Raw genomic sequence first — 20,805 nt, 5'->3', positions numbered from 1 at the left:
CATGCCACACAGCTGGCATTCGTGTATGAGTGTATGCGTTTATGTCTGTGTGAGTGCATACCCTGATGTGCATATTAGCCCATGTACACTGTGGATGTTGGTCTCTGACATGCAAACACTGAGGTGCATATGTGTGAGCACGTAAGTGTGGTTTTGCAGTGTGAACTGCACACTATGCAGAGGCAGACACGATCCAAAATTTTTCCTAGTGCTCCAGCATATCACCAGCTAACTCCACCAGATCAGTAAGAGCTTTACCATGATCTGAGATGGCTGGTTTTATCATCACAGAGAAAATTATGTAACATGTACTTCTCCTACCTCCTCCCAGTTTTCTGGCAATGCAGCTTCGTCCACACATACACACACAGGGAACATCATAGGAACAACAAAAGCTCTGAACGGACTAATCTGACTGGCAGAAGGATCTGAATTTGATAGCTTAGAGCTTCATGAGGGCTGGTTTGCTGTGCTCAGCACAGTCCTGCAATCACAGCCACTGTTTCAGCAGCTGGGGACAAATCAGATACTTTTGCTTCCAGTCTCAGCCACACAGGCAAAAAATCCTTCTTCTGTTCTGTTTTTCCCTAGGCTAACCCTTCACTTGAAGTCAGGATTTGGACTGTTGCACAGTGCTGCTGTGCAAGTGTAATTGAGTCCAAGGTACCACACACTCCTGACCAGGTCTCAGCCACTCCCTGCTCCAGGTTTGTTTCCTAGGAATGCAAAAGGAGGCTCAGGCAGCGAGTGGGGCCCGCAGACGGGAAGATCTGTAATCCTACACAAGACAGAGGAGCTGTGTGACGTGGTTTGCTCCAAAACCCATTCAGTGCTATTGGACACCTTCTAAGCCAGGTAGTCCTGTGAATTTAAGCGTGCACCCTCACGCCTCAGCTACACTTGATCTAGCAGCTAGCAGACAGGGCAGGAGGCGGTCGGATCCTCCTCACCCAGCTCCTGGCATGCCGTCCTGTCTCCTCGCACACGGTCAGCGCTGGATCTCATGTGATACCCTGGGGAACCAGCTTTGGGAGCTGTGCTGGCAGAAATCTATCGTATTTGGGGGCAAGATTCATTTCTTACTCCTTTTGCTCCCTGAAACGGCTCACTGCTAGGTCAGATGAGCACTAGAGCTGGTACCAAGAAAGCACCAGAAGCAAGCGACCTGCGCTGGGACAGGGGTTCACCTACTCCAGTATTAGTATTGGCTTAGTTCCAATATTGTGACTCCCTTAGAGTCACAAGCAACATTTGGGGGAAGTGTCTTTGATAAGCAGCTTTTTTTGCTAGCAGTTTTATTATTTACCCTCCAAAGTAGTAGACGTGCTGGTGGAAACCTTCCTTTGGTAGCTAGGCAGCAGGGGGAGAAGGGTACGTGTGTGATTTGATGTTTAGCCTGGGCTGGCAGTTATGAAGCCTGGCCTCCTGATGCCATTTTTACTCCCCTTTTATTGAAACTGCTGCAGGGAGGAATGATTCAACAGCGAAGCAGGAATGCAAGCACCATTTTAACATGAAGTGCCATAGTATGTTTTGAAAGCATAACAAAAGGTGTCAACGACAAAGGAGCCCGAGTGCAGTCAGGGAGTCAGGATATCCCAATAGCCTCTCTCTGGGCATCCCAGCGGGGAGACAGGACCATTTACCATTAACTGTGACCTACTATACACACTGTCTATCTTGTCTTATTATGCATGCCTTACAAAATAACTGGCATTATACCTGCACTAAAATTCATCCACTGCGGATGCTCCCACCCTGTCCCCCCTAAGGAAGACTGAGCTTGTAACATGCAGTAGGACTAGGAATGTATTTGGTCAAAAGCCAAGTCTAGAAGCCCTGGAGTGAAAATTTCTAAATCCAGTATAATCTCCAGTGCCCTGTGCTGAAACACACAAAAAGAAAATCGACATTTAGAAGAGGTACTTATTTTATTATATATGAGAGTTCACAACAGCATTTTAGAACAGGAGGGAACTTTTATTCAAATACATCTACTGACAAAAGGGACTTACCCAAACTGGAATTTCACCAGAATAGAATTGCTCCACCCTGCTCACCACCAAAAACAGCACCTACCATATTATATGGGCAATGAGTTCAACAAAGAATCACAAGCAGTGATGTCCTGTCACATCCCTGACTCCATTTCCAGAGGCATCCCAGTGACTCTTACAAGGGTCATGTCTAAGTGCTGGCCAGACTTAACCTTTAGTACTAATGATATATAGCAAGCTCATGGATCAGAATGCTGTAATTTTTGAAACATATGGTTATCACTAGCATCTACATTGGGTGTTTCTTGTTGTTTGGGGGTTTTTTTGTTGGCTTTTTTTTTTTTAAATTTCTTATTTTAAAATCACTGCTGCTGAGCACAGTGGGATGCAGCAGTTTCATTTCCACTGCTGCCCAGTGAATTGTTTCAGGTTTCCTCTCCTTTCCCTGTCACGCAGAGAGTTTGTTCGGATTTCCTCTCACTTTCCTCATTGTTCTGGGAGCAGCGGAAATGGCACACTTGGAATCCAGTGACAGATGCTCAGGTACGTCAGCATTTCCACTGTGAACACACCCAGCCAGGCTTCCCAAACAGCAAGGGAAAGGGAGGTCTGCTCAGAAATGCAGTCGTGAGTTCCATTTTGCAGTCAGCTCTGCTATCCTTTCAAAGCCCAGGCTCTTGGATAGGTTAGCATCCTTTTCCCTAAAACAAAGGAAGTTCACCTAGCTGCAAGGTTGCCCTTCTGCAGTCAGCCTTGGGACTACAAATCAGAGAGGCCACACCCAGACCAGATGGAAACCAATGAGCTCAGGAACTACCTTCGTGACACGATATTTTGATGCTGCTCTCCCTCAGAGGGCACTAAATCCATCACCATTTTCACTTCTCACTGTGTGCTTGCAGGCTCCCTGCCTGAGTCACAACAGCAGCTATCAAGAGAGCTGGGGGAGTGTTTGCATCCATACCCATCCCCTATTCTCTTATTTCATGCTGTGAGTTGCCACAGTTCAGTTTACTTTATGTATTTCTGGGACTTCAAAATTGCATATTGGCAATTACCATAAACAGGAAAACAAGGTGGAACAATGACAGTTCTCTTCTTTTTTTCCCTTCGCTAGCAGGTCAAAATGTTTCATACCAGCGCTTCTGAAGAAGTTAATTTGCTCTTTATATGTATTATATATGTAATTTTATATATGTTCTGATATTTTTTGTGCCTGGCTAGCTCATTTTCTCTTGTTCTTTCACAGCTGTAGAATTTATGAATACAGAATGCCACCACACACGCTGCCTAAGCAGTGCAAATGCTGAGCTGCAGGCCAGAGGCTTAGCCACTTGCTCTTAATGCCAAGCAGGCAGGTTTTCACACAGCCAGTTCTGCGTGCTCTTATCCCAATACAGGCGGCCATAGCTCCGTAACAACCCCTTCCCTGGAGGGCTCTCTGGAGTTCAGCAAAAATCCACCCACGGTTTCTAATTTAGCCAAGCACAGCACTCGCCACGTAAATCACCCCCCTCCCCGTGCAGAAGCCCAATTAAGTCTGAAGAAAACAAGCCCTGAACACATTTAAGAGGAAAGGCCTCCTCAAGCGTTCTGCTCGGCAGCTCCTTTACCTCAGGAGAGGAGACAAGGACGGCACTCGGTGCCCCGAGCGTCACACCCGCTGCCCGGAGGGCTGCGCCCTGAAGGACCCCAGGCGCAGAAGACGCCTTCTGCCCTCAGGCAGACGAGACGGCCCGTACCTCACGGCAGCGCGGCCGCCATCGCTCACGGCAGCGCGGCCGCCATCGCCCACAGCAGCGGCCATAGCGACCGCCCCGGCGGGTAACGGCCCCCGCCCGCGGCCCCTCGAGCCCCGCCCCGCCCGCTCCGATTGGCTCTTTCCTCCGAACTACGAATCCCCTAACGCCCCTAAGGGAGGGGAGGCGGGACTACAGCTCCCAGAGTGCTCTGCGCTGCCTCAGGCGGGGACGGTGCAAAATGGCGGCAGGAGGCGAGGAAGGGCGAGCGGCGGAGCCGGAGCCGGAGGCGGCGGCGGAAGAGCCACGGAGCTTCAAGGACCTGGTGAGCCCGGGCTGGAGCCGCTTCTGCCCCTGCTGCTCCCTCCGCCGTCCCGCATATCCGGCCGAGGGAAGCTCCTCGCACAGCCCGGTGTGGCAGGCCGTGCAGGCCGCAGGCGGCCCAAGGCCCGGCGGGGCCGCCGGTGCGCGGAGGGGGGGGTGCAGACGCGTGGGCCGCCGTCGCCGCGTCGATCCGCGGGCGTGGTGCCGTGCTCGGGCAGGAGGTCTGAGGAGTTCAGGCCTCTGCTCTGGTGAGGTTGGCCTTGCTGCTCTGCTCTGTGCTGCTCAGCCGGCTGCCTGTATCTTCAGTTGCGTTAAGTTGCCCAGGTGTTTTCCTTTTTCCGTGCTCGTGGGATATCCCCAGAGGGGAAGAGAGACAGCTGGGGGTGCGTGGAAAGATCCTTGTGTAAGCTGGGGGGGGGGGGGGGGTAAATTATTAGTTTCTTGCTATGGCAGTTACCTCTGGTGGTTTTGAACAAATCTGTGGAGTTACTGCTGGAGGTGAGGATCACTGTGAGCAGCCTGCCCTTTCATGTAGTTGCAGTGAGGGTCTGATGGGATTTGTCTCTGCTAGAGACAAGCTTGGCTGTGTTGCAGCATGTTTTTAACGTAACTGTATGATTCAATTTAGGTCTCCTTGGTGATGTCTGTGCCCCTTTTCTCTTTTCGCTAATGTTCAGGGAGTGACAGATGTCCTGTGTGAAGCTTGTGACCAGTTAGGATGGAAGATGCCAACAAAGATCCAAGTTGAGGCTATTCCAGTGGCTCTCCAAGGTGAGCAGTGTGCTTCTCTGATCCCGAATCTGGGGATGCCCCAGGAGCTCTATGTGAATGAATTTTGATGAGTGAGAAGTGGCAGGGATGAGAGTGTTCTCACTTCTTCATCACTGAAGATTTCTGTCTAGAAGTAGTCTCTGTGTTCATTCTTGCGTCCTTCCCATGTGGAGCTTAGAATACTAATTTCTCCTGTAACACTGCCCACGATTGCAAACTTTCAAATGGGTACAAATGTGGGTTCTTGAATGTTCACTACTGTTGCATAGTTCTGACGCTCCATGTTAAACAGAATTATTGTCAATCGTTTGAGCTGCTAGTTTGTATCAACCATTTTCTTTCTGAAATACTCAAGGACACACAGGAAACTTCTGATAGATTTAGGGCTGTGCCTCTTCTGGTAGAGACCTACAGTGTGTGTCTGAAAGTGGAGATGCCTTGACTGATTACATAGCTTGTATAATCTGCTTTGCTGTGAGCAGGCAATTCTTAGAAATTAGATTTCTGGAGTGAATAATAACCAAACCACAGTGACTTTCTGTAAACATCCTGGAATTATAGGAAAATAAATTACTGAATCCAGCAAGCATTTCTGCCTCTAGAATATTTGGTTGGTTGTCGTTTTTTTTTAAAAAAACAAGTAAACAAACAAACAAAACAAACAAAACCCCACTGTGAAGCAAGAGCAGATTTATGTAGTGACAGAATGAGAATAAACTTTCAGTGTCTACTCTGTCCTAGTACTTTACTGTTGTCGGACTCTACTCCATATATAAGAATCTCTTGACAAAAACAAAAGTAAGATTGCATTCCTGAGAAGTCATCTCCAGTTTAAGGCCTTTTGACAGCATGTTCTTCTCAACTATAGAATTTTAGGAGATCAAAATGGATTCTACTGATGAATCCTACCCTGTTGCCTGCACTGGTTTTGGACAAAGGACTTGCTGTCCTAATCCTTCCTGCTTAAAACCAGTTTAGATTACTCTCTTAATCAATGGCATAAAATTGATTGTGGCTTATGAAATGTGAGTTTGGTAGTGCTGTTGTCTTGTAGTTGGTATGACCAAAGTCTCAAACACTAGCATCTTATTTCTTTGTAAGCCAGTAAACAAACAACAGTTGGTCTAGAATACTTACCCAGATAGAAGCAATAGGCTGTAAATGGACAGACAGATTTGACAAATAATAAAGCTTTTCTTAACCTAAAGTTTGTATGAAAATCTGTATATTGGCAGAAGTTTAACTAGAGAATGGAAAAGGATGGAGACTGTAATATTGTACAAATGAAGTTGCGCTCTAAAAATGCTGCAGAGATGTTCTGAAATTCTTTGGTTTGGCCCTTTGTTCTTCTTTGCCTTTTGCGTGTCTCCTTTTTTTCCTATCCTTAGGGAATTCTTGTGCTTTACTGCACAGTGCTTTAAAGGCTTCTTTCTCTGGTCTAGATTTGTAACAGTTTTTTTCCTCGTTGCTGCTCCTTGTAGGCAGAGATATCATTGGACTGGCAGAAACTGGCTCTGGAAAAACAGGAGCCTTTGCTTTGCCAATTCTTCAAGCACTGCTGGAAACACCTCAGCGATTATTTGCTCTTGTCCTCACACCAACAAGGGAGCTGGCCTTCCAAATCTCAGAGCAGTTTGAAGCTCTTGGATCTTCCATTGGTGTCCACAGTAGTAAGTAGCTTTGTGATACTGGAACATTTTTCCTGAAGACTGCTGAAGTTTGAAACTGAAATTTGTCAGCTCTAGATTGCAAAGGAAAAAGTACAGAGTATTTGTATGGAGGGTTGAACAAAAGGTGAGAAAAGCTCATGGTGCTGGAAGACAGAGATCTGGTTTGGGAAAGAAAGACTGTATGGTCTTTCCTCATGGAGTAGTCTGCAGCTCTTCTGCATCTTATATCCAAACAGTGAAAGATGGAAGTAGAAGATAATCTTCTCAATTGTCTGGTGAAATTGCAGAGAGCTCCACTCTGTAGTGTGATGTAGTTTAATCTTTCCTTCAGACTGTCTGTATTGGTTCCTTAGATATTGTCTATAAACATAAAAGTTTTGTGGGTATTTTTAGAATTCCTGGATTTTTGCAGCTGAGTTAAGCTGCAAGGAATAGATTCTGCCTGTAACTCTTTGAACTGTGAAAAGAAAATATCCGGGGTCAGTAAGGACTCAATTGTATGGCTTAAGAGGCCTGGGAAGGTCAGGTGTGCTAAAATAAAGTGAATTCTTGTAAAGATACGTAGCCTTTCATTTGTACAGAGTTGTTGTGGGTGGCAGGGAGTAGGAGGAAACACTATAGTACCAGGGTCTGGCTGGTGCTACACTGAGAGATTCACTGTATTTTTTTTGTTCTGCAGCGGTTATTGTGGGTGGAATTGACACGATGTCTCAATCTCTGGCCTTAGCCAAGAAACCACATGTAATAATTGGTAAGTTCACATGCTGGGGGTACAGGGTATGAATATTACCAAACTGCAGTTGTCCAAAGAAAGAGTGCCAAAAGGTTTTGTGCATTTGAAGAAGTGAGAGTACATCCTTCATTTGTTTTTGTCCTGAGATCTGAGTACTGGTTTGTTAATTTTTCTCAACTATACACCAGTAGCCTTGCTGCTACACGCTCATTACAAAGCATTCCTGCTAGACTGCCTTTGGCTTGGTTTTTCATTCTCCTCGAGTATTCAAAATGCTGGTCTCATCCTTCTCAGTACAGCTCATCTACAGTCTGTCTTGTTTTGCATGTTTGGTTTTGGGGTTTTTTAGGGGGAGAGGGGGAAGGAGGGCATTCTTCAGAGAGTCTGACTCCATTAGTCTTACTTCAAAACATTCTAAAGATATCCTATAAAAGAATCCTTCCCACAAAGCAACCTGCCTTTACTTTTCTTGGGCAAAGAATCCCATTTCTGTAATGGACTACTCTCTCGCTTCTTTGGATCTTTTCCTTTGCTTTTATTCTAAATTTGCTCTCGTGATTTTGTTGGTAGCAACCCCGGGCCGTCTAGTTGATCATCTGGAGAACACAAAGGGCTTCAACTTACGAGCTCTGAAGTTCCTAGTGATGGATGAGGCTGACAGGATCCTTAACATGGATTTTGAGACAGAGGTAGGAATCTGCTAAAAGAAGAGCTTGGAACACCGGATGAGTCCCTTTAAAATCGCTTCATACAGCCACATAGTAAACACTGAGCTGTTCTGTAGAAATTAATAGCAAATTGTAACTAAGATCTAATAATTGCACAAAAGCCTATGGTGGGAATAGAACTTTAGCAGAGTTCTGCAGAACACTAGCAAGGCAGTAGGAGGCATTTTGTCTCTGAAATCTACTGGTTTCTCTGGAGCACATGACATTGACACAGTTACTGTAGAACACGATCACACGCATGTTCCTATAGGAATATTGCCTGATAGTTGCACTGCTATTGGACTTCTGGAGTTCACAATGCCTAATTGTCAGCAAGCTATCAGCCTACACCTCTCCTTTAAAAGAGGGGAAGTCTGTTCCTGCTGTGCATCTGTTGCACACATGTATTACTCTTCATTTGGATGATCATTATATTTGGAGTAGGCTTATGTCTCGATTGCTGTTGTATTCAGCATTTCCATTTCCTTTCTATTTTTACAGGTGGATAAGATACTAAAAGTGATTCCTCGAGACAGAAAGACATTCCTGTTTTCTGCTACCATGACCAAGAAGGTGAGAGCAGAGTACTCTGCTTTAGTTCTTCCATCAGGCTATACTGTTGACTAGACTGCATGATGCAGGTTTCTGACAAGATCTCTGTCTATCTAGTACTAACTTACATTGATGTTCCCAGGTTCAAAAACTCCAGCGTGCTGCTCTGAAGAATCCTGTTAAATGTGCTGTGTCTTCCAAATATCAGACAGTTGAAAAACTACAGCAGTACTACATTTTCATCCCCTCCAAATTCAAGGTAATGCCACTTCTCTTTCTTCTCTCTTCTGATGGTGTCTTGTCTTGCTGTTCCCACATCTGCCCAATATCTTGCCATCTTTGCTGGCTTATACTTACTCTTTAATGTGGCAACATCTGTGATTATCTCTGGTGTTTTTTTGGTTTGTTTTTTTTTCTTTCTTTCTCTTTTCTTCTCTCTCTCTTTACAGGACAGCTACCTAGTTTACATCTTGAATGAACTAGCTGGAAACTCTTTCATGATATTCTGTAGTACATGTAACAACACTCAGAGGACTGCTCTACTGCTTCGCAACCTGGGGTTCACTGCCATTCCCCTCCATGGGCAGATGAGTCAGGTATGGGCATACACCACACAATGCAGTAGACGGGAGAAATGGGAAATGGGAAATTTTGGGAAATTGGGCTGCACCATACTGAGTCACAACTACCTTACAGAAGGAGTATTTCACAGCTAGTGGACTGGACTGATCCCTAGAAATTTAACTAAAGTGAATGCTGCCATTGATTCTGTAATAGTTCAGAAAGAAGTTAGAGAAGTGAAGTTTCTGAGTAGTTTCTCCCCCAGTTCTTCTGTACCAGTATTTCAACAAGAGCATATTAACCAGAATGAGCATTATTTTCTCATTCCCTTTTGGCCTCCTCTCTTCCAGAATAAACGCTTGGGCTCTCTGAACAAGTTCAAGGCAAAGGCACGTTCTATTCTGCTGGCTACTGATGTTGCAAGCAGAGGTCTGGACATCCCACATGTAGATGTGGTGATAAACTTTGATATTCCTACACACTCTAAGGTAAGCTAGTCTGTGCCAGCTGAGAGCACACTTCTGGTCACTGGGAGGTGTAGTGAAGCTAGACAAAGGAACAAAACCACCTTTTCTCTGTTCTGCTGACTGGAGGTCTAGTTCACGCTTCCCTAGATTAAAAGATGTAGTTCAGCCTCTGCAATTGAGTTGGTATCTCAGTTTGGTTGGGTGGCCTCATCTGGATTGCAGAACTGATCCCATAAGTGGAGAGGGGAAGTGAGGGATGTTCTGTGTCTTTGTATTTCTGCTTAGAGTATGTGTTTTGCCGTGTTACGTTAAAGGGCTTCTAGACTTTGGAAATAGTTTTAACATATTGCTGGTTTCAGGTAGTCATCTCTGTTCCTGTGATCCAGGTCTGCCTTCACATTTTAAACTGTGTTTAAAAAACAAAAAAAAAAACAACCAACCAACCAAACACCACCCCCCCCCCCCCAAAAAAAAAAAGTAAAAATTCTCCCATTATGCTCAACGAGGATTTGATCAAGAAAGATGTCTTTAATACGTTTCACCTTCATATCACAAAAGTACAGCAAACTGAAAAAAAGAGAGTTACTAACTCTCTACCTTATAGAAAGTATAGTATTACCTTAGGGGTATGACTTTGTTTCCCAGCCTAGTTTCAGAAAGCATGCCATTAACATGCATTTCAGGAATTGTTATTGTTCCTTTTAATGATCAGAGATACTATACATTGCAAACAGAAGAAAATATGGTGGTTCTTTTGAAGACACTGCCTTTGACATTGTAAAAGGACAATGGTTAAAAAAAAAATAATGGTGGGGGCAGCAGCTTGGATGACATCGTTACAGTTTTTGTGCCCCTCCCTGTTGCCTAACCATGTCATAGAACACATCTTTTCTCATGATGCTTCCTTTCTCTACAGATCCTGCATGGAGAAGGGAGTTTTTTAATTTCCATAAAGCAGTATAAAACCTGGAAAACAGCCTGGAAAACCATATAAACAGAAGATGCTCAATAGATCAGATGCTTCCAAATTGTTCTCGTTCATCCTCCCTTTCACTGTGCTTGTCAAACTTAAATCTACTTGCTGCAGGGTTTGTCTGGAAGGCAGACTATGTAGAGCACTAGATCCCAAGACTGAAAATGCAGACATTAGCTCACTTTAAATATCAGCTTTCCAAGGAAGTGATAGTTCATTAGCAAAGTCATGTATCACAACATTTGTCCTGCAGTCTTGAATAATTGGAGGTGGTCTCCTTCAGAAAGAGAGGAATTCAAATGTTGAAACCAAAGATATGCCACCACAAGCCAGCATCTTCTCAAATCCTAGTGCTGCACACGGTCCTGAGTATTTAATCCTGGCTGTATTTTCTCCCCATTTTCTTGTTCTTTCCTAAAGAAAAATTATATGGGCTGATTCCCCATAACTTCTGTTCTGTGTTTGGTGCACATATCTTACTGCTTATCACGAAAATTGTTTTCAGGATTACATTCATCGTGTTGGGAGAACAGCTCGAGCTGGGAGATCTGGCAAATCTATCACCTTTGTCACACAGTAAGTGTTAAAATATGGCAGACCTACTCTTCCCAGCTGTGTTTCAGAGCAGAAAACATCTGACCTCATCCTGGGTGAGAAGAAAATACTACTTTTCATTTTGAGGTGCCTGCTGGATTTATTTAGTTAAAGGGGAGAGAATTCTAAGCCCAGGGTGGGGAAGGAGAAAGGTCTAGGGTAAATTCTAGAAGCAGGCACGTAATGAGCAGAGTTAACTGTTTATAACTTGATTGTATAATATACATACATTTTTATAATACATAATACAGGTTAAGTAAGTGTGGGTTTTTGATAAATACTGAAGTATTTGTCTAAAAAAAGGCTTTGCCAAATACTTTGAACTGAGATGAGCTGAATAAATCAGTGAAGACATCCCCAACGATGGCATCGTTCAGATGCAATTATGAGTTGCTTGTAAGACCATCAGCACAAGCTAACAATATATGTGGGCTGGAGATAAGGGGTGATGTGTGTGGGTGGTGACAGCTGAAGCAGTCTCTAGAGGGCTGATTCAAACTGGTGTCTTGTCTTTTCTCAGGTACGATGTAGAGCTGTTCCAGCGCATTGAACACCTGATTGGCAAGAAGCTGCCAGCATTCCCCATGCAAGAGGAAGAAGTTATGATGCTGACAGAGCGTGTGGCTGAGGCCCAGAGATTTGCTCGAATGGTAGGTGCTGGCTTTTTGTCCCTCTTCTCACTGTTGTAGTCTGAATTTCCTTGAGTGCCAGAACTCTTGGTTAATGAATGTCTTGATTGCATTGCAGGAGCTGCGGGAGCAGGGAGAGAAGAAGCGATCTTGCAATGATGATGATGACACAGAAGAAGCTATTGGTGTCAGGAATAAGGTGGCAGGTGGGAAGAAGAAGAAAAGGAAAGCCTTCTAGTTCACTATTTGGACAGACTTTTTTATGGCTACATGAGCTCGGCAAAACCAGTCTACCAAGCAACCTCCAGTGGATTTTTTCAGAACTGCTTAGGAAATTGGGCAGTCCACCTGGAAAGCAACTCCCTCTCTTCTGCTTCACCAGTTACAGACTGAGCTTGGCCCATTGTGGTACCATGGGACCAGTCTTCCTTTCAGAGACACCAGACCATCACCTCTGGACCTGAAAGTAGCTGTGGTCTGGCCCTGCTCATTCACAGAGAAGTGCAGTGTGAATGCAGCTTTCCCACTGCTGCAGCCTGTCTCACTACCCAAAGTCACCAGGTGCACCTGGGGTCAGATAGGTCTGTCAGAAGAAAGAGAGGAAAAAGTTAAAAGTAACTGTGTTTCCACAGCACAGCTGTGATGCCCTTGCCTTAGTGAAGGGACATGTGGTGTGGAGAATTCCAAATATATTTTGCTTAATTTTAGAGCTACCTGGTTTTCCTTGTCTTATCGCTGCCATGTTCTGCTCATTTTGAGTGTCAGCTCTGCCAGAAGGTTTCCTTAGGTCAATCTTGGCGATTCAGACGTGACATCAATACCTTAGATGTGTCAGCTGAAGAGTGGCCCAGCACAGAGAGAACCTGTTTCGGCAGGATTAGGCTATTCACTGCCTGGAATTCCATCCAGAATCTGTAATGGTTGGCAAGATCAAGAAGAGGTTTGGTTGTTTTGGGTTTTTTTTGTGGCTGATTCTTGTAGTACTTACAAACCAACACAAGAGGGTAGTATTTACATAGGAAAGCAGCTCACGAGCTTGGTGGTGAAGAAAAACGGGTACTGTAGAGGCTCTTTCTGTTCCCCTATTTATTTTTCTGCCTTAGGCAGAGTTCAGTGCCATATAAGTAGACTTCTGCAAGAATGGGATAAATGTACTTGTCGTCATATCAAACCAGTTGATTTGTGCTAGTTCCCACTGGCAATAAAAATTTTCACACTGGACATTTCTGCTGGTGAGTGGGCAGAGAAGGGCGAGAAGCTCCTTCGTGATCACTCAACATGAAAATTTAATGTCTGTTAGAACCATTTATAAACTGGATTTTCTGCTACATGAAAAACAATGTTCAAAAGATTCTTTTTTTAGATGTAAATGGAAAGCAGAAACTACTGCAGTAGTCAAGATGAGCACAATGGTTACTTCATTGTGTCAACATTAAGTCTAATATACACACGTATGCTAGAATGCTTTTATACTTTTGTTTGGGGCAGCACATTTTGCAAAATTACAAAAAACAGCATGGTTAAAACTAAGGGGAATGTGTTTTTTCTTTTTTATTTAAAACAGCTCTGTTGTCTTCATGAAAAACAAACATACCCTCTGTGTGAGAAGAGTGCCAGTATTCTTATGTTATCCTTTTGGTTTTTTGGTAGCAATTTACTCAAATCTCCTGAATAGTCACCTTCAAGTTTGATAGCTCTAAAGCAGTCTAAGATCAGTGGCAGATAAGTAAGGGTACAAATCTTGGGTATGTTGACTGCTAAGAGCATTCTTAGAAAGAGAGTGTGCATCCTGCATGCATCCTAGTGCAGAGAGGCAGGGTTGGAAGCCCAGTAACGAGAACATGTTAATTCTACAGGGCCCTTTGGTAGGGATCCCCACAGGTAAGAGGAAACAGCCCTAGAATGCAGCAGAGACAGAGGAATAAAATGAGTTAGCATATTGGTGGAGACGCAAATGCTTGTTCTCCATGAAGCAAGGGAACTCTTCCCAACTGGTCCTCTGTGCTGCTGGATGCTTGAACAAAATTTCTTATCCTTCATGAGCAGGACAGGATTGGTCCCCCTATCAGCAAATGAATATTAAAGCCCTCTGAGGCTCCTGGGTCTCTGGAAAACCTCTTAGTGTTACTCCCAGCTATGTAATGGGTGGCATGCAGAGTCAGTCCTGAACGAATCTTGTAAAGTGATGTGAAGGGCAATTTTACTGCTAGAGGATGTAGGGCAGGGTCATTCCTCTCAGAAGTAGTATGAGGCTTTCTTTAACAGATTGGTGGTGTCTCTAGCATCTCTCTGCATTCTTTCCTGTGTGGAAGGCTGCAACAGCAGAGGGGATCTGTCTTGCCCCTTGATGGGATCAAAGATTCTCTATCCCTTCTCTGCAGTTGCAAGAATAACAGAGGAAAGATGTAGAGCTGCTCCTTGTAAAAGGGTGCAGAGCCTCCTTGAGAGGAGTAACTCCTAGACAGCTGGCCACCTCCCTTGAGTTGGAATGACAAGCTGTAGAAACACTTGACACTAGAAAAGCAAAGGTCTCACCACACCCACATTCTCACTGGTGCCTCACCTGCCACAGGTATGTGCATTCAATTTCCACTAAAAATATCTCAACAGGTTGGAGGGGCAGGAAATAGTCTCTTACTGTGATTACGCCATAAGGGCTAGGTCAGAGGGTGTTTGTATAACTGAAGCAGAATAGGGAGTGTCTAAAGATGTATTTGGTCAAAACAGAATTTGCAGCCAGGCTAAAGCAAAATCTGTAACTGATCTAATGAAATGTGAGGGGAAAAGAATGGAGCGAGACCTGTCTGTCTCTGGATAAAAGAAATATCAGAAATAGTTTGGAAAATATCAGCACTGGTATGTGTGTGGCTGCATACTTTTGTACATCAACTGATACCAGTGTGTTTGTTCAGTCAGGAGGACTCTTGAGGGGCAGTTCTGAAGCACACCTCTCTGCACACCTCGAGTCTTTGCACAGCAGGGAGCTGAAGTGGAGGATTAACCTTAGTGTGACGTAAGGTAGGATTGGGCTAACACAGCCTGTCATTTTTTTGTGGTTGAAACTCAAGTGAAGTTTCAACAAAAACTGCGTTCTCGAAAGATGTTTTGGGGGGGGGTTGTTTGCAGTTTGAAACAATTCTGCACTTTCCAAGTCCATAATGAGAACATGGTTGTTTATATATTTTAAATAATGTTTTATAGTTTTGATTTTTAATACTGCGGAGGTGACTACGTTGGACAGTAAAGAATGGGGATGTAGTGCCTTTCACTTAAATGTTCTAGAGCTAGCAGAAGCAGGACAATCCTTTGGAGGGGAGGCATAAAATTAAGCATTGATGTCGGTGTGGATAACTGACTTCAACATAAGTGAGGATAGCTGCAAAAAGTAGCAGTCCCTACAACCACACAGTAGTCCAGGGCAGATGATGTGCTGAATTGACCTGTCCAAAATGGATTTGGTGTCTCGGTTCCCCAGTGCCATGCACCGGCTGCCCAGGGGCTGCAAGGGAAGACACAGGCAGAAAAGCACAGCTGGGAACCAAGGTGGGGAATGCAGGGCTTTTTTCTGTGGTGGCAGCCTAAGCTTAAGTCTGCTTAAAATAATGATGAGGAACACAGCCTGTTCAAGGACCTGGCAGCCTGCCTTCCCCCTTGCCCTGAAAAAGTAGAGATGACTAAGAGGGAGAGCAAAGTATGATGACTTTCTAGCAACACCATTAACTTGTGCTGAGAAGAGGCTCAAGTTTAGGAGGGAACTGTCAGAGTAAGAAGTGATTGGGAATCTGGAGGGCCTTAGTTTAGAAAGCAGGACTGAAATTAGTACATTCACAGTTTAGCCAAGCACTGAAGAAGGAAAATATCCACCATACTTAAAAGGCCTTGGAAGTACTTAAAAAGGAATGGAATTGATTGCATGACCTGTGAAAGACACAGGCAGGTACCAAGCATTTTGATGTTTTATAAATGTGAAGTTGTGGTTTGCCTGCAATGGCATGTGAGGAGCTTCTGTAAACATCCAAGTGAGCAATTCTTGTAAATGGTGCAGAGGAAATGCTGTAAAAATCCAGCTTTGGTGCCAGAGGTAGTCTGTGTAGTCACTGTGAATTCTTACTGCTCTTGCTTATGCACTTACTAGTAGATTTGGGGGGGGGGGGGGAACTGTGGCCATGTAAACACGGAGAATCAGAACATAAGTTTCTGACAAACCCAAGCTTTGGGGTTAACTCCTGAGCTTTAAAAAAAAAAAAATCAAAAAGTTAGAAGACACTTTCTCAGTCTTCAGATGGCTTTTTTTTTTCCTGGTCAGACTATGAAAGCTCCTTCTAAATAACAATATTTAAAAGGGAGAGCTAAGGATGTTTCAGTCTTCTGGCACCGAAGAAATGGCAGTGGTTGCTTGCTCTCTGGCCCAGGGATGAATACAGCCATGCCTCCAGTGCCGTATCTCTTCCTGAGGACCCCTCAGATATGGAAACTTATGATGATGACAATAGCACTTTTTCTCTGCTTCCAAAGCCCCCCTCAGGCACACGTACATGCCTTCCTGAACATGATAATCAAGTATACATCATGTTTCATGGTAGGATGTGTGTTGGACTGCGCCAAGGTCATGTCTAGTTGTGCAATAGGAGACAGTGGCACTGTGCAGTCTCCAGCTGTTGACGTTGTAGATCCTCAGGGAGGGGTGGATGTTCTTGGAGCTTGTTCAGCACTTTTTCAGGGAAGCATCTAGAAGCCTAAAGCTGTGTTTACTAGAGGTTAACACGGTGTAATTTTGCATGCTGAAAGGGAAGAGGACTATTTTTATCTTTGCCTTCTCTGCTGGAGGGTCCTCATTGTTGCAGAGATGTACATGCTGCTCTGTTGCCTCTCCCTAAAATAAAGTCTAGGGGTAGGACTGTCAAAAGTTTCTGCCTTCCCTTGGGCTTAGTGCTTGCTAAAGTTTTCTGAGGAAAGGGAAATTTAATGTGGGCTTTCTATGCAAAAAGGGGGAAATATTTTGTCTTCCATTCAAATCCTAGCAAAGGCAGAAAAAGAACCCTGTTGACAGGCCTCTCACAGAGACTATTCCTTCTGTCCATCACTTCCTCCTCCCTGTTTGATATTGTCAAGGAAGGCAGGTTTTTTGGCATGTGTTTCCCCTTTGGATTGATTTAAGTCCCCTTTAATCCTCAAGATTTTCACCCACAAACATGTCTCTGTGTAAAGAATGACAAATAGCAAAACTTGCTCTGCAAGTCATCTGTATGAGGTAGAGGGAGGGTTGTATGATAATGTTGAATTGCTTTGGTTATGCTGGCTTTCCAGATGAAAATCGTTCCTTTGTGTGGTTTTTGTTGTACATGTGCTCCATCCCATGAACAGGGCTCGAACATGGAATTTCTTGGCTTTCATGTAGGAAAAAGTCTTTTGCACAATGAGAGTTGCAGTCACAAAAGTACCTTCTTTCCTGCAGTAGCAATGTAAGGGGACACAAGATCCATGGAGCAAGCCTGGGAGAGAATGTGTGGAGGCTCATTCAATTTTATTTAAAGCAACAGAAGTTAAGGTACCCCAGTCGAGCATGTAATTGGATATACTTGGTCTTCTACTGTCTTTATTGTAGCTCAGATGAAGGGAATTTATAACAGGAGATACCCAGCCTGATCTGTCTTTGCCAGCTTCTGTGCTTGATGTATCATCAGCAGGGAAGTAATACTTCTCCCTCAATATGTATTCAGAATGATAAATTTGCTACTAGTGAGTGATTTCCTATTACTGCTGCTCATGTGTATGCTTACAGGTGTGCTAAACCTTTATCCTGGTGCATGCCAGAGGCTCTCTTTGGTTGTTAAGGACTGGTCTCCAAACACGATCAAGAATATGAAGCAGACAGCCTAACAGACTCCTTTGACAGAGCTCAGGCAGAATCAGCTTTCCATTTCTGCGGTTGCAGGCCTTGAGATGCCTCTTGGAGGTTCTGCAGAGCTATGGATTGTTTTCCATTGGATACACATACATGACTTGAGTGTATCTTTAGTTTAGGCTCTCTCTACCCATTGGTGAAAATTGTTTTAGTGCTAACTAGGAATCTTGGAGCTGCCTTTCCAATTCTCAAGAAAAATTTAGATAAAAATGCAAACAAATTATTGGCTGTGCTCTCCAAAATGGATAACATAGTGAGGAATGGTTTGTCAAAGATCTATGGAAGAAATGTCAGAAATAGATTTGCTAGTCTGTTCTCTCTAAGATCAAATTTAGAGATTGCCTCATTTCTGCTTGTGTTCAGCTAGCTGGCTGCATCCAGGCTTGCTCATCTCAGCTGAGTTTGTTAAAGAGCCTTTCCTTGTGAAGCATGCTAGTGTTTTGTGACCCTTTGGTTCTTGCAAGGCTCCCACTCAGAGATGACTTCTTTACTCCAACTGTACTGCCTCTATCTAGTTCAGAGGATGACTTTTTGAAGATCCATCCTGTGAATGCCAGGCTACCTCCCCTCCTTGAAAATGCCAGTGCTGCTTTCACAGGTCAGATACTGCCACCTGGTCTGGCTGGTGAACAGCACTTTGTGATTAGTGAGGAATCTCCCTCTCCATCAGGGTTGTGATAAGCTGGAACTGTTTGTGAGTACGTGACTGCTGTGTTCCTTTGAAAATCCTATAACAGACAGTTGTGGCTATCTTGAATTCGGTAGAAGCAGCAGATGTAGAGGAAGATGTGGCTAGTGCAGGACCCTGTTAGCCTTCTGTTGCTGATAAACCTGTTGTGCAATGGGAAGGCAGCTTGCTGGAGGGCATAGTATCAATGAAATTTTTGGTGAGTGTCTTTATCTCTGTATCTTACACAGCAAATAAGACTTTCTTTTTTTGCTAATTGCTCTGTTCTTTCTTGGAAAGGGAGGCAGAGTCCCTGAACCAGCAGTGTTTGCTTGTCCTGTGCCAAACAGGACACATGGATAAAAACTGAGAGCTCTCCTCCTTTGCTGCGTTCTTTAGCTTCTCCTGCTTGGGCCAGGGCAGCCTCCTGGTGGAAGTGTTCAGCTTTGTTAGCTGTGTCAGCCCTTTGCTTCTCTGATCACCTGAGATCTATAGGACCGTGTATTACCAATTTACACAGGTAGCACAGAAAATGCACAGAGGAAGATGCTATTCTGCCTCAAAGAACTTGTGGGTTAACATCCAAAAATACGCTGAAGTCTGTGGAGAGTACTGTGCAGTAATTATTGACATGTGAAGATACAGGGATAAAGAGGAGGACTGATGGGGGGGAAGTCCCTCTTATAGCTGGATGGTGAATTGCATGGAGCTGTTACCTCTCTTGGTGGGGAAAAGACCTTTGACAAGTAGAGATCTGAAGCCAACCATGGCTGGGTGACCTTGCCTTGAAGTGGCTTCTATGATCTGGATGCTCATCTCCTTGGCCTTCGCAGCGGCAGGACAAATATGTAAATTTCTGCCTGCTTTGCTAAAGTAAGGTAACTGCACCAGAAGCCATGCTGAGCCTTAAAATTAACCCGGGATAGAAGGAAACAGCTTGTGAGCTTGTGTGCTTTCAGCTGGAAGGCTTTTCTATGTGACTGAAGTGGGCAATGGGCTGAGCCCTGCAGCAGAAGCCCTGACTGCCTGATGTACAAGGCTGTAGTGGTACACCAGAGCAGGTTAGCCTGCCTGCTCAGCATGTCAGCAAAATCTCCCTGCCCAGATAGGCAGAGCTTGCATCTTTCTGCTCTCCTGCATTGTCTGCAGGATTTCATCATTTGATCAGATAAAGCTGACCAAGGGACTCCACTAACCTTTGAAAGCATTCGGTGGTGGAGATCTTGGGGTGGTGGTGCCCGCAGGGGCACGCAGCTGGGGAGCCACCTCTGCTGTGGCTGAGGGAGAGGGAATCTCCCTGCAGGTCCTGGGGTAGGGGAGCCCCTCCACCCACGAGTGCCTGAGTGCAGCTTCCCTCCCTGCCTTCAGGCCTCTCCACATGGACTGACTTACTCCTTTGGAAGCATCGGCCAAGGCCTCCCTTCACATAATTAACTGGCAACTCTGTGCTTCACTCCTGCAGCTGGCGCAGGCCTGCCAAGTTCTGCTGAGATCCTCCCCGAGCAAGATTTTCTCGTGCTCAGCATGCCCTAGAATGTGTTGCATTATTAAGCTTCCATTATTGGGTGCTTTTTTGGGTACCTCCCATCTTCTCCCCCCACCTTTAGCCATTCCTACATGTCTGACTCCCTGCCTTCACCAAGAAGGTCTCATGCATGCATCCCCCTTTCTAAGCACCTTCTGCACTCTGCCCTGCTCACTTCTCCCCAGCCTTGCCCCACCAAGCAGCCTGCAACCAGGTCCCTAAGCTGCCCCAGGGCTTTTTCTTTGCTTTGCTGTTCATGCTGCAGTGCAATTTGGTCCTGCAGGCTCTTCTCCCAGCTGATGGACAGGTGCTTGTCCAAGCCATTTGCTTCCAGCTCTGCTTTCCTTGTGTTTTCAGGGTGTCAGGGAGATGTGAGCTGCCTCAGCAGTTCCCACATGGCTCTCCCCATCTTGATGGCATTTTAGGAGACACCTCTGTGCTTTGAAGCCTCTTGCCAGAGGAAGCTATTACAGCCCCTGTGCAGGTGGAGGTCCCGCCATTGCACACTTGCAGGCATATGCCACCTCAGCCATTCAGGGACTGACTGGGATCTGTGTTCACAGATAAAAAAGGAATGAGGTAAATGATAGAAAGAAATGGAGATCCTGCTGGGCTCTCTGGGCAAGTCTCTTGTTGCTTAATAATGTAGGACTGCTTGTTAGGAAGAGATGGTTCATTTATATTCAACAACTTCTTTCAAGTCATTAATTGTATTAGTCTTAAATCCATTTGATGAGTAAAGAGAAGGATGGTTAGGCTTAGGGCAAACCTGTCAAACTTTTTTGCTGTCCTGGAAGGTTAGGATACATCCTAACCAGTAACAGGCTCAACAGTGTCATTTCTCTGCTCGATGATTATAAATGTGTAGTTAGGGAAGTCAGATTTCAATTGGCCAGTGGAGGTTTTAACCATGTGTACATCTAGATTAACCGCTCCGGAGATTGGGGATTATCAACTGTTATGTAATAGCAGACTTTTTTAATTAGAACAA

The 20,805-nt window shown here is 44.8% G+C and overlaps 2 protein-coding genes and 1 long non-coding RNA gene across 4 annotated transcripts in view; 2 read left to right on the top strand and 1 right to left on the bottom strand.

The window, feature by feature from the left end:
* Positions 1-1,959: 1,959 nt before the first annotated feature.
* Positions 1,960-3,775, bottom strand: LOC142045042 (uncharacterized). The gene is made up of 2 exons (XR_012654506.1): positions 3,611-3,775; positions 1,960-2,698 (listed from the first exon to the last, which is right to left on the bottom strand). It is a non-coding gene; the product is annotated as an uncharacterized LOC142045042 (long non-coding RNA).
* A 149-nt stretch (positions 3,776-3,924) lies between these two features.
* On the top strand, positions 3,925-13,214 carry DDX47 (DEAD-box helicase 47). Its single transcript, XM_075058154.1, has 12 exons — positions 3,925-4,061; positions 4,738-4,831; positions 6,313-6,501; positions 7,181-7,252; positions 7,805-7,923; positions 8,443-8,514; positions 8,636-8,752; positions 8,943-9,089; positions 9,405-9,542; positions 11,000-11,070; positions 11,609-11,738; positions 11,836-13,214. Exons 1-12 carry the CDS (start codon positions 3,978-3,980, stop codon positions 11,953-11,955), a joined length of 1,353 nt encoding a protein of 450 aa, XP_074914255.1. The 5' UTR covers positions 3,925-3,977; the 3' UTR covers positions 11,956-13,214.
* GPRC5A (G protein-coupled receptor class C group 5 member A) overlaps positions 12,526-20,805 on the top strand; it is a 25,107-nt gene continuing 16,827 nt past the window's right edge. The window contains exon 1 of one of the 2 annotated variants that reach the window (XM_075058155.1): positions 12,526-12,657. In XM_075058155.1, the coding sequence (XP_074914256.1) occupies positions 12,635-12,657 (23 nt within the window). In that variant the 5' untranslated portion in view covers positions 12,526-12,634. Of the gene's footprint in view, positions 12,658-14,659; positions 14,736-20,805 lie in introns of those variants that run through there. The other variant, XM_075058158.1, reaches the window with a different exon arrangement.

The sequence above is a fragment of the Buteo buteo genome, chromosome 26 (assembly GCF_964188355.1).
Source record: "Buteo buteo chromosome 26, bButBut1.hap1.1, whole genome shotgun sequence".
In the NCBI taxonomy this organism is placed as follows: domain Eukaryota; kingdom Metazoa; phylum Chordata; class Aves; order Accipitriformes; family Accipitridae; genus Buteo; species Buteo buteo.
The sequence above is the reverse complement of the archived record's forward strand: the minus strand, read 5'-3'. Positions and strand labels throughout refer to the sequence as shown.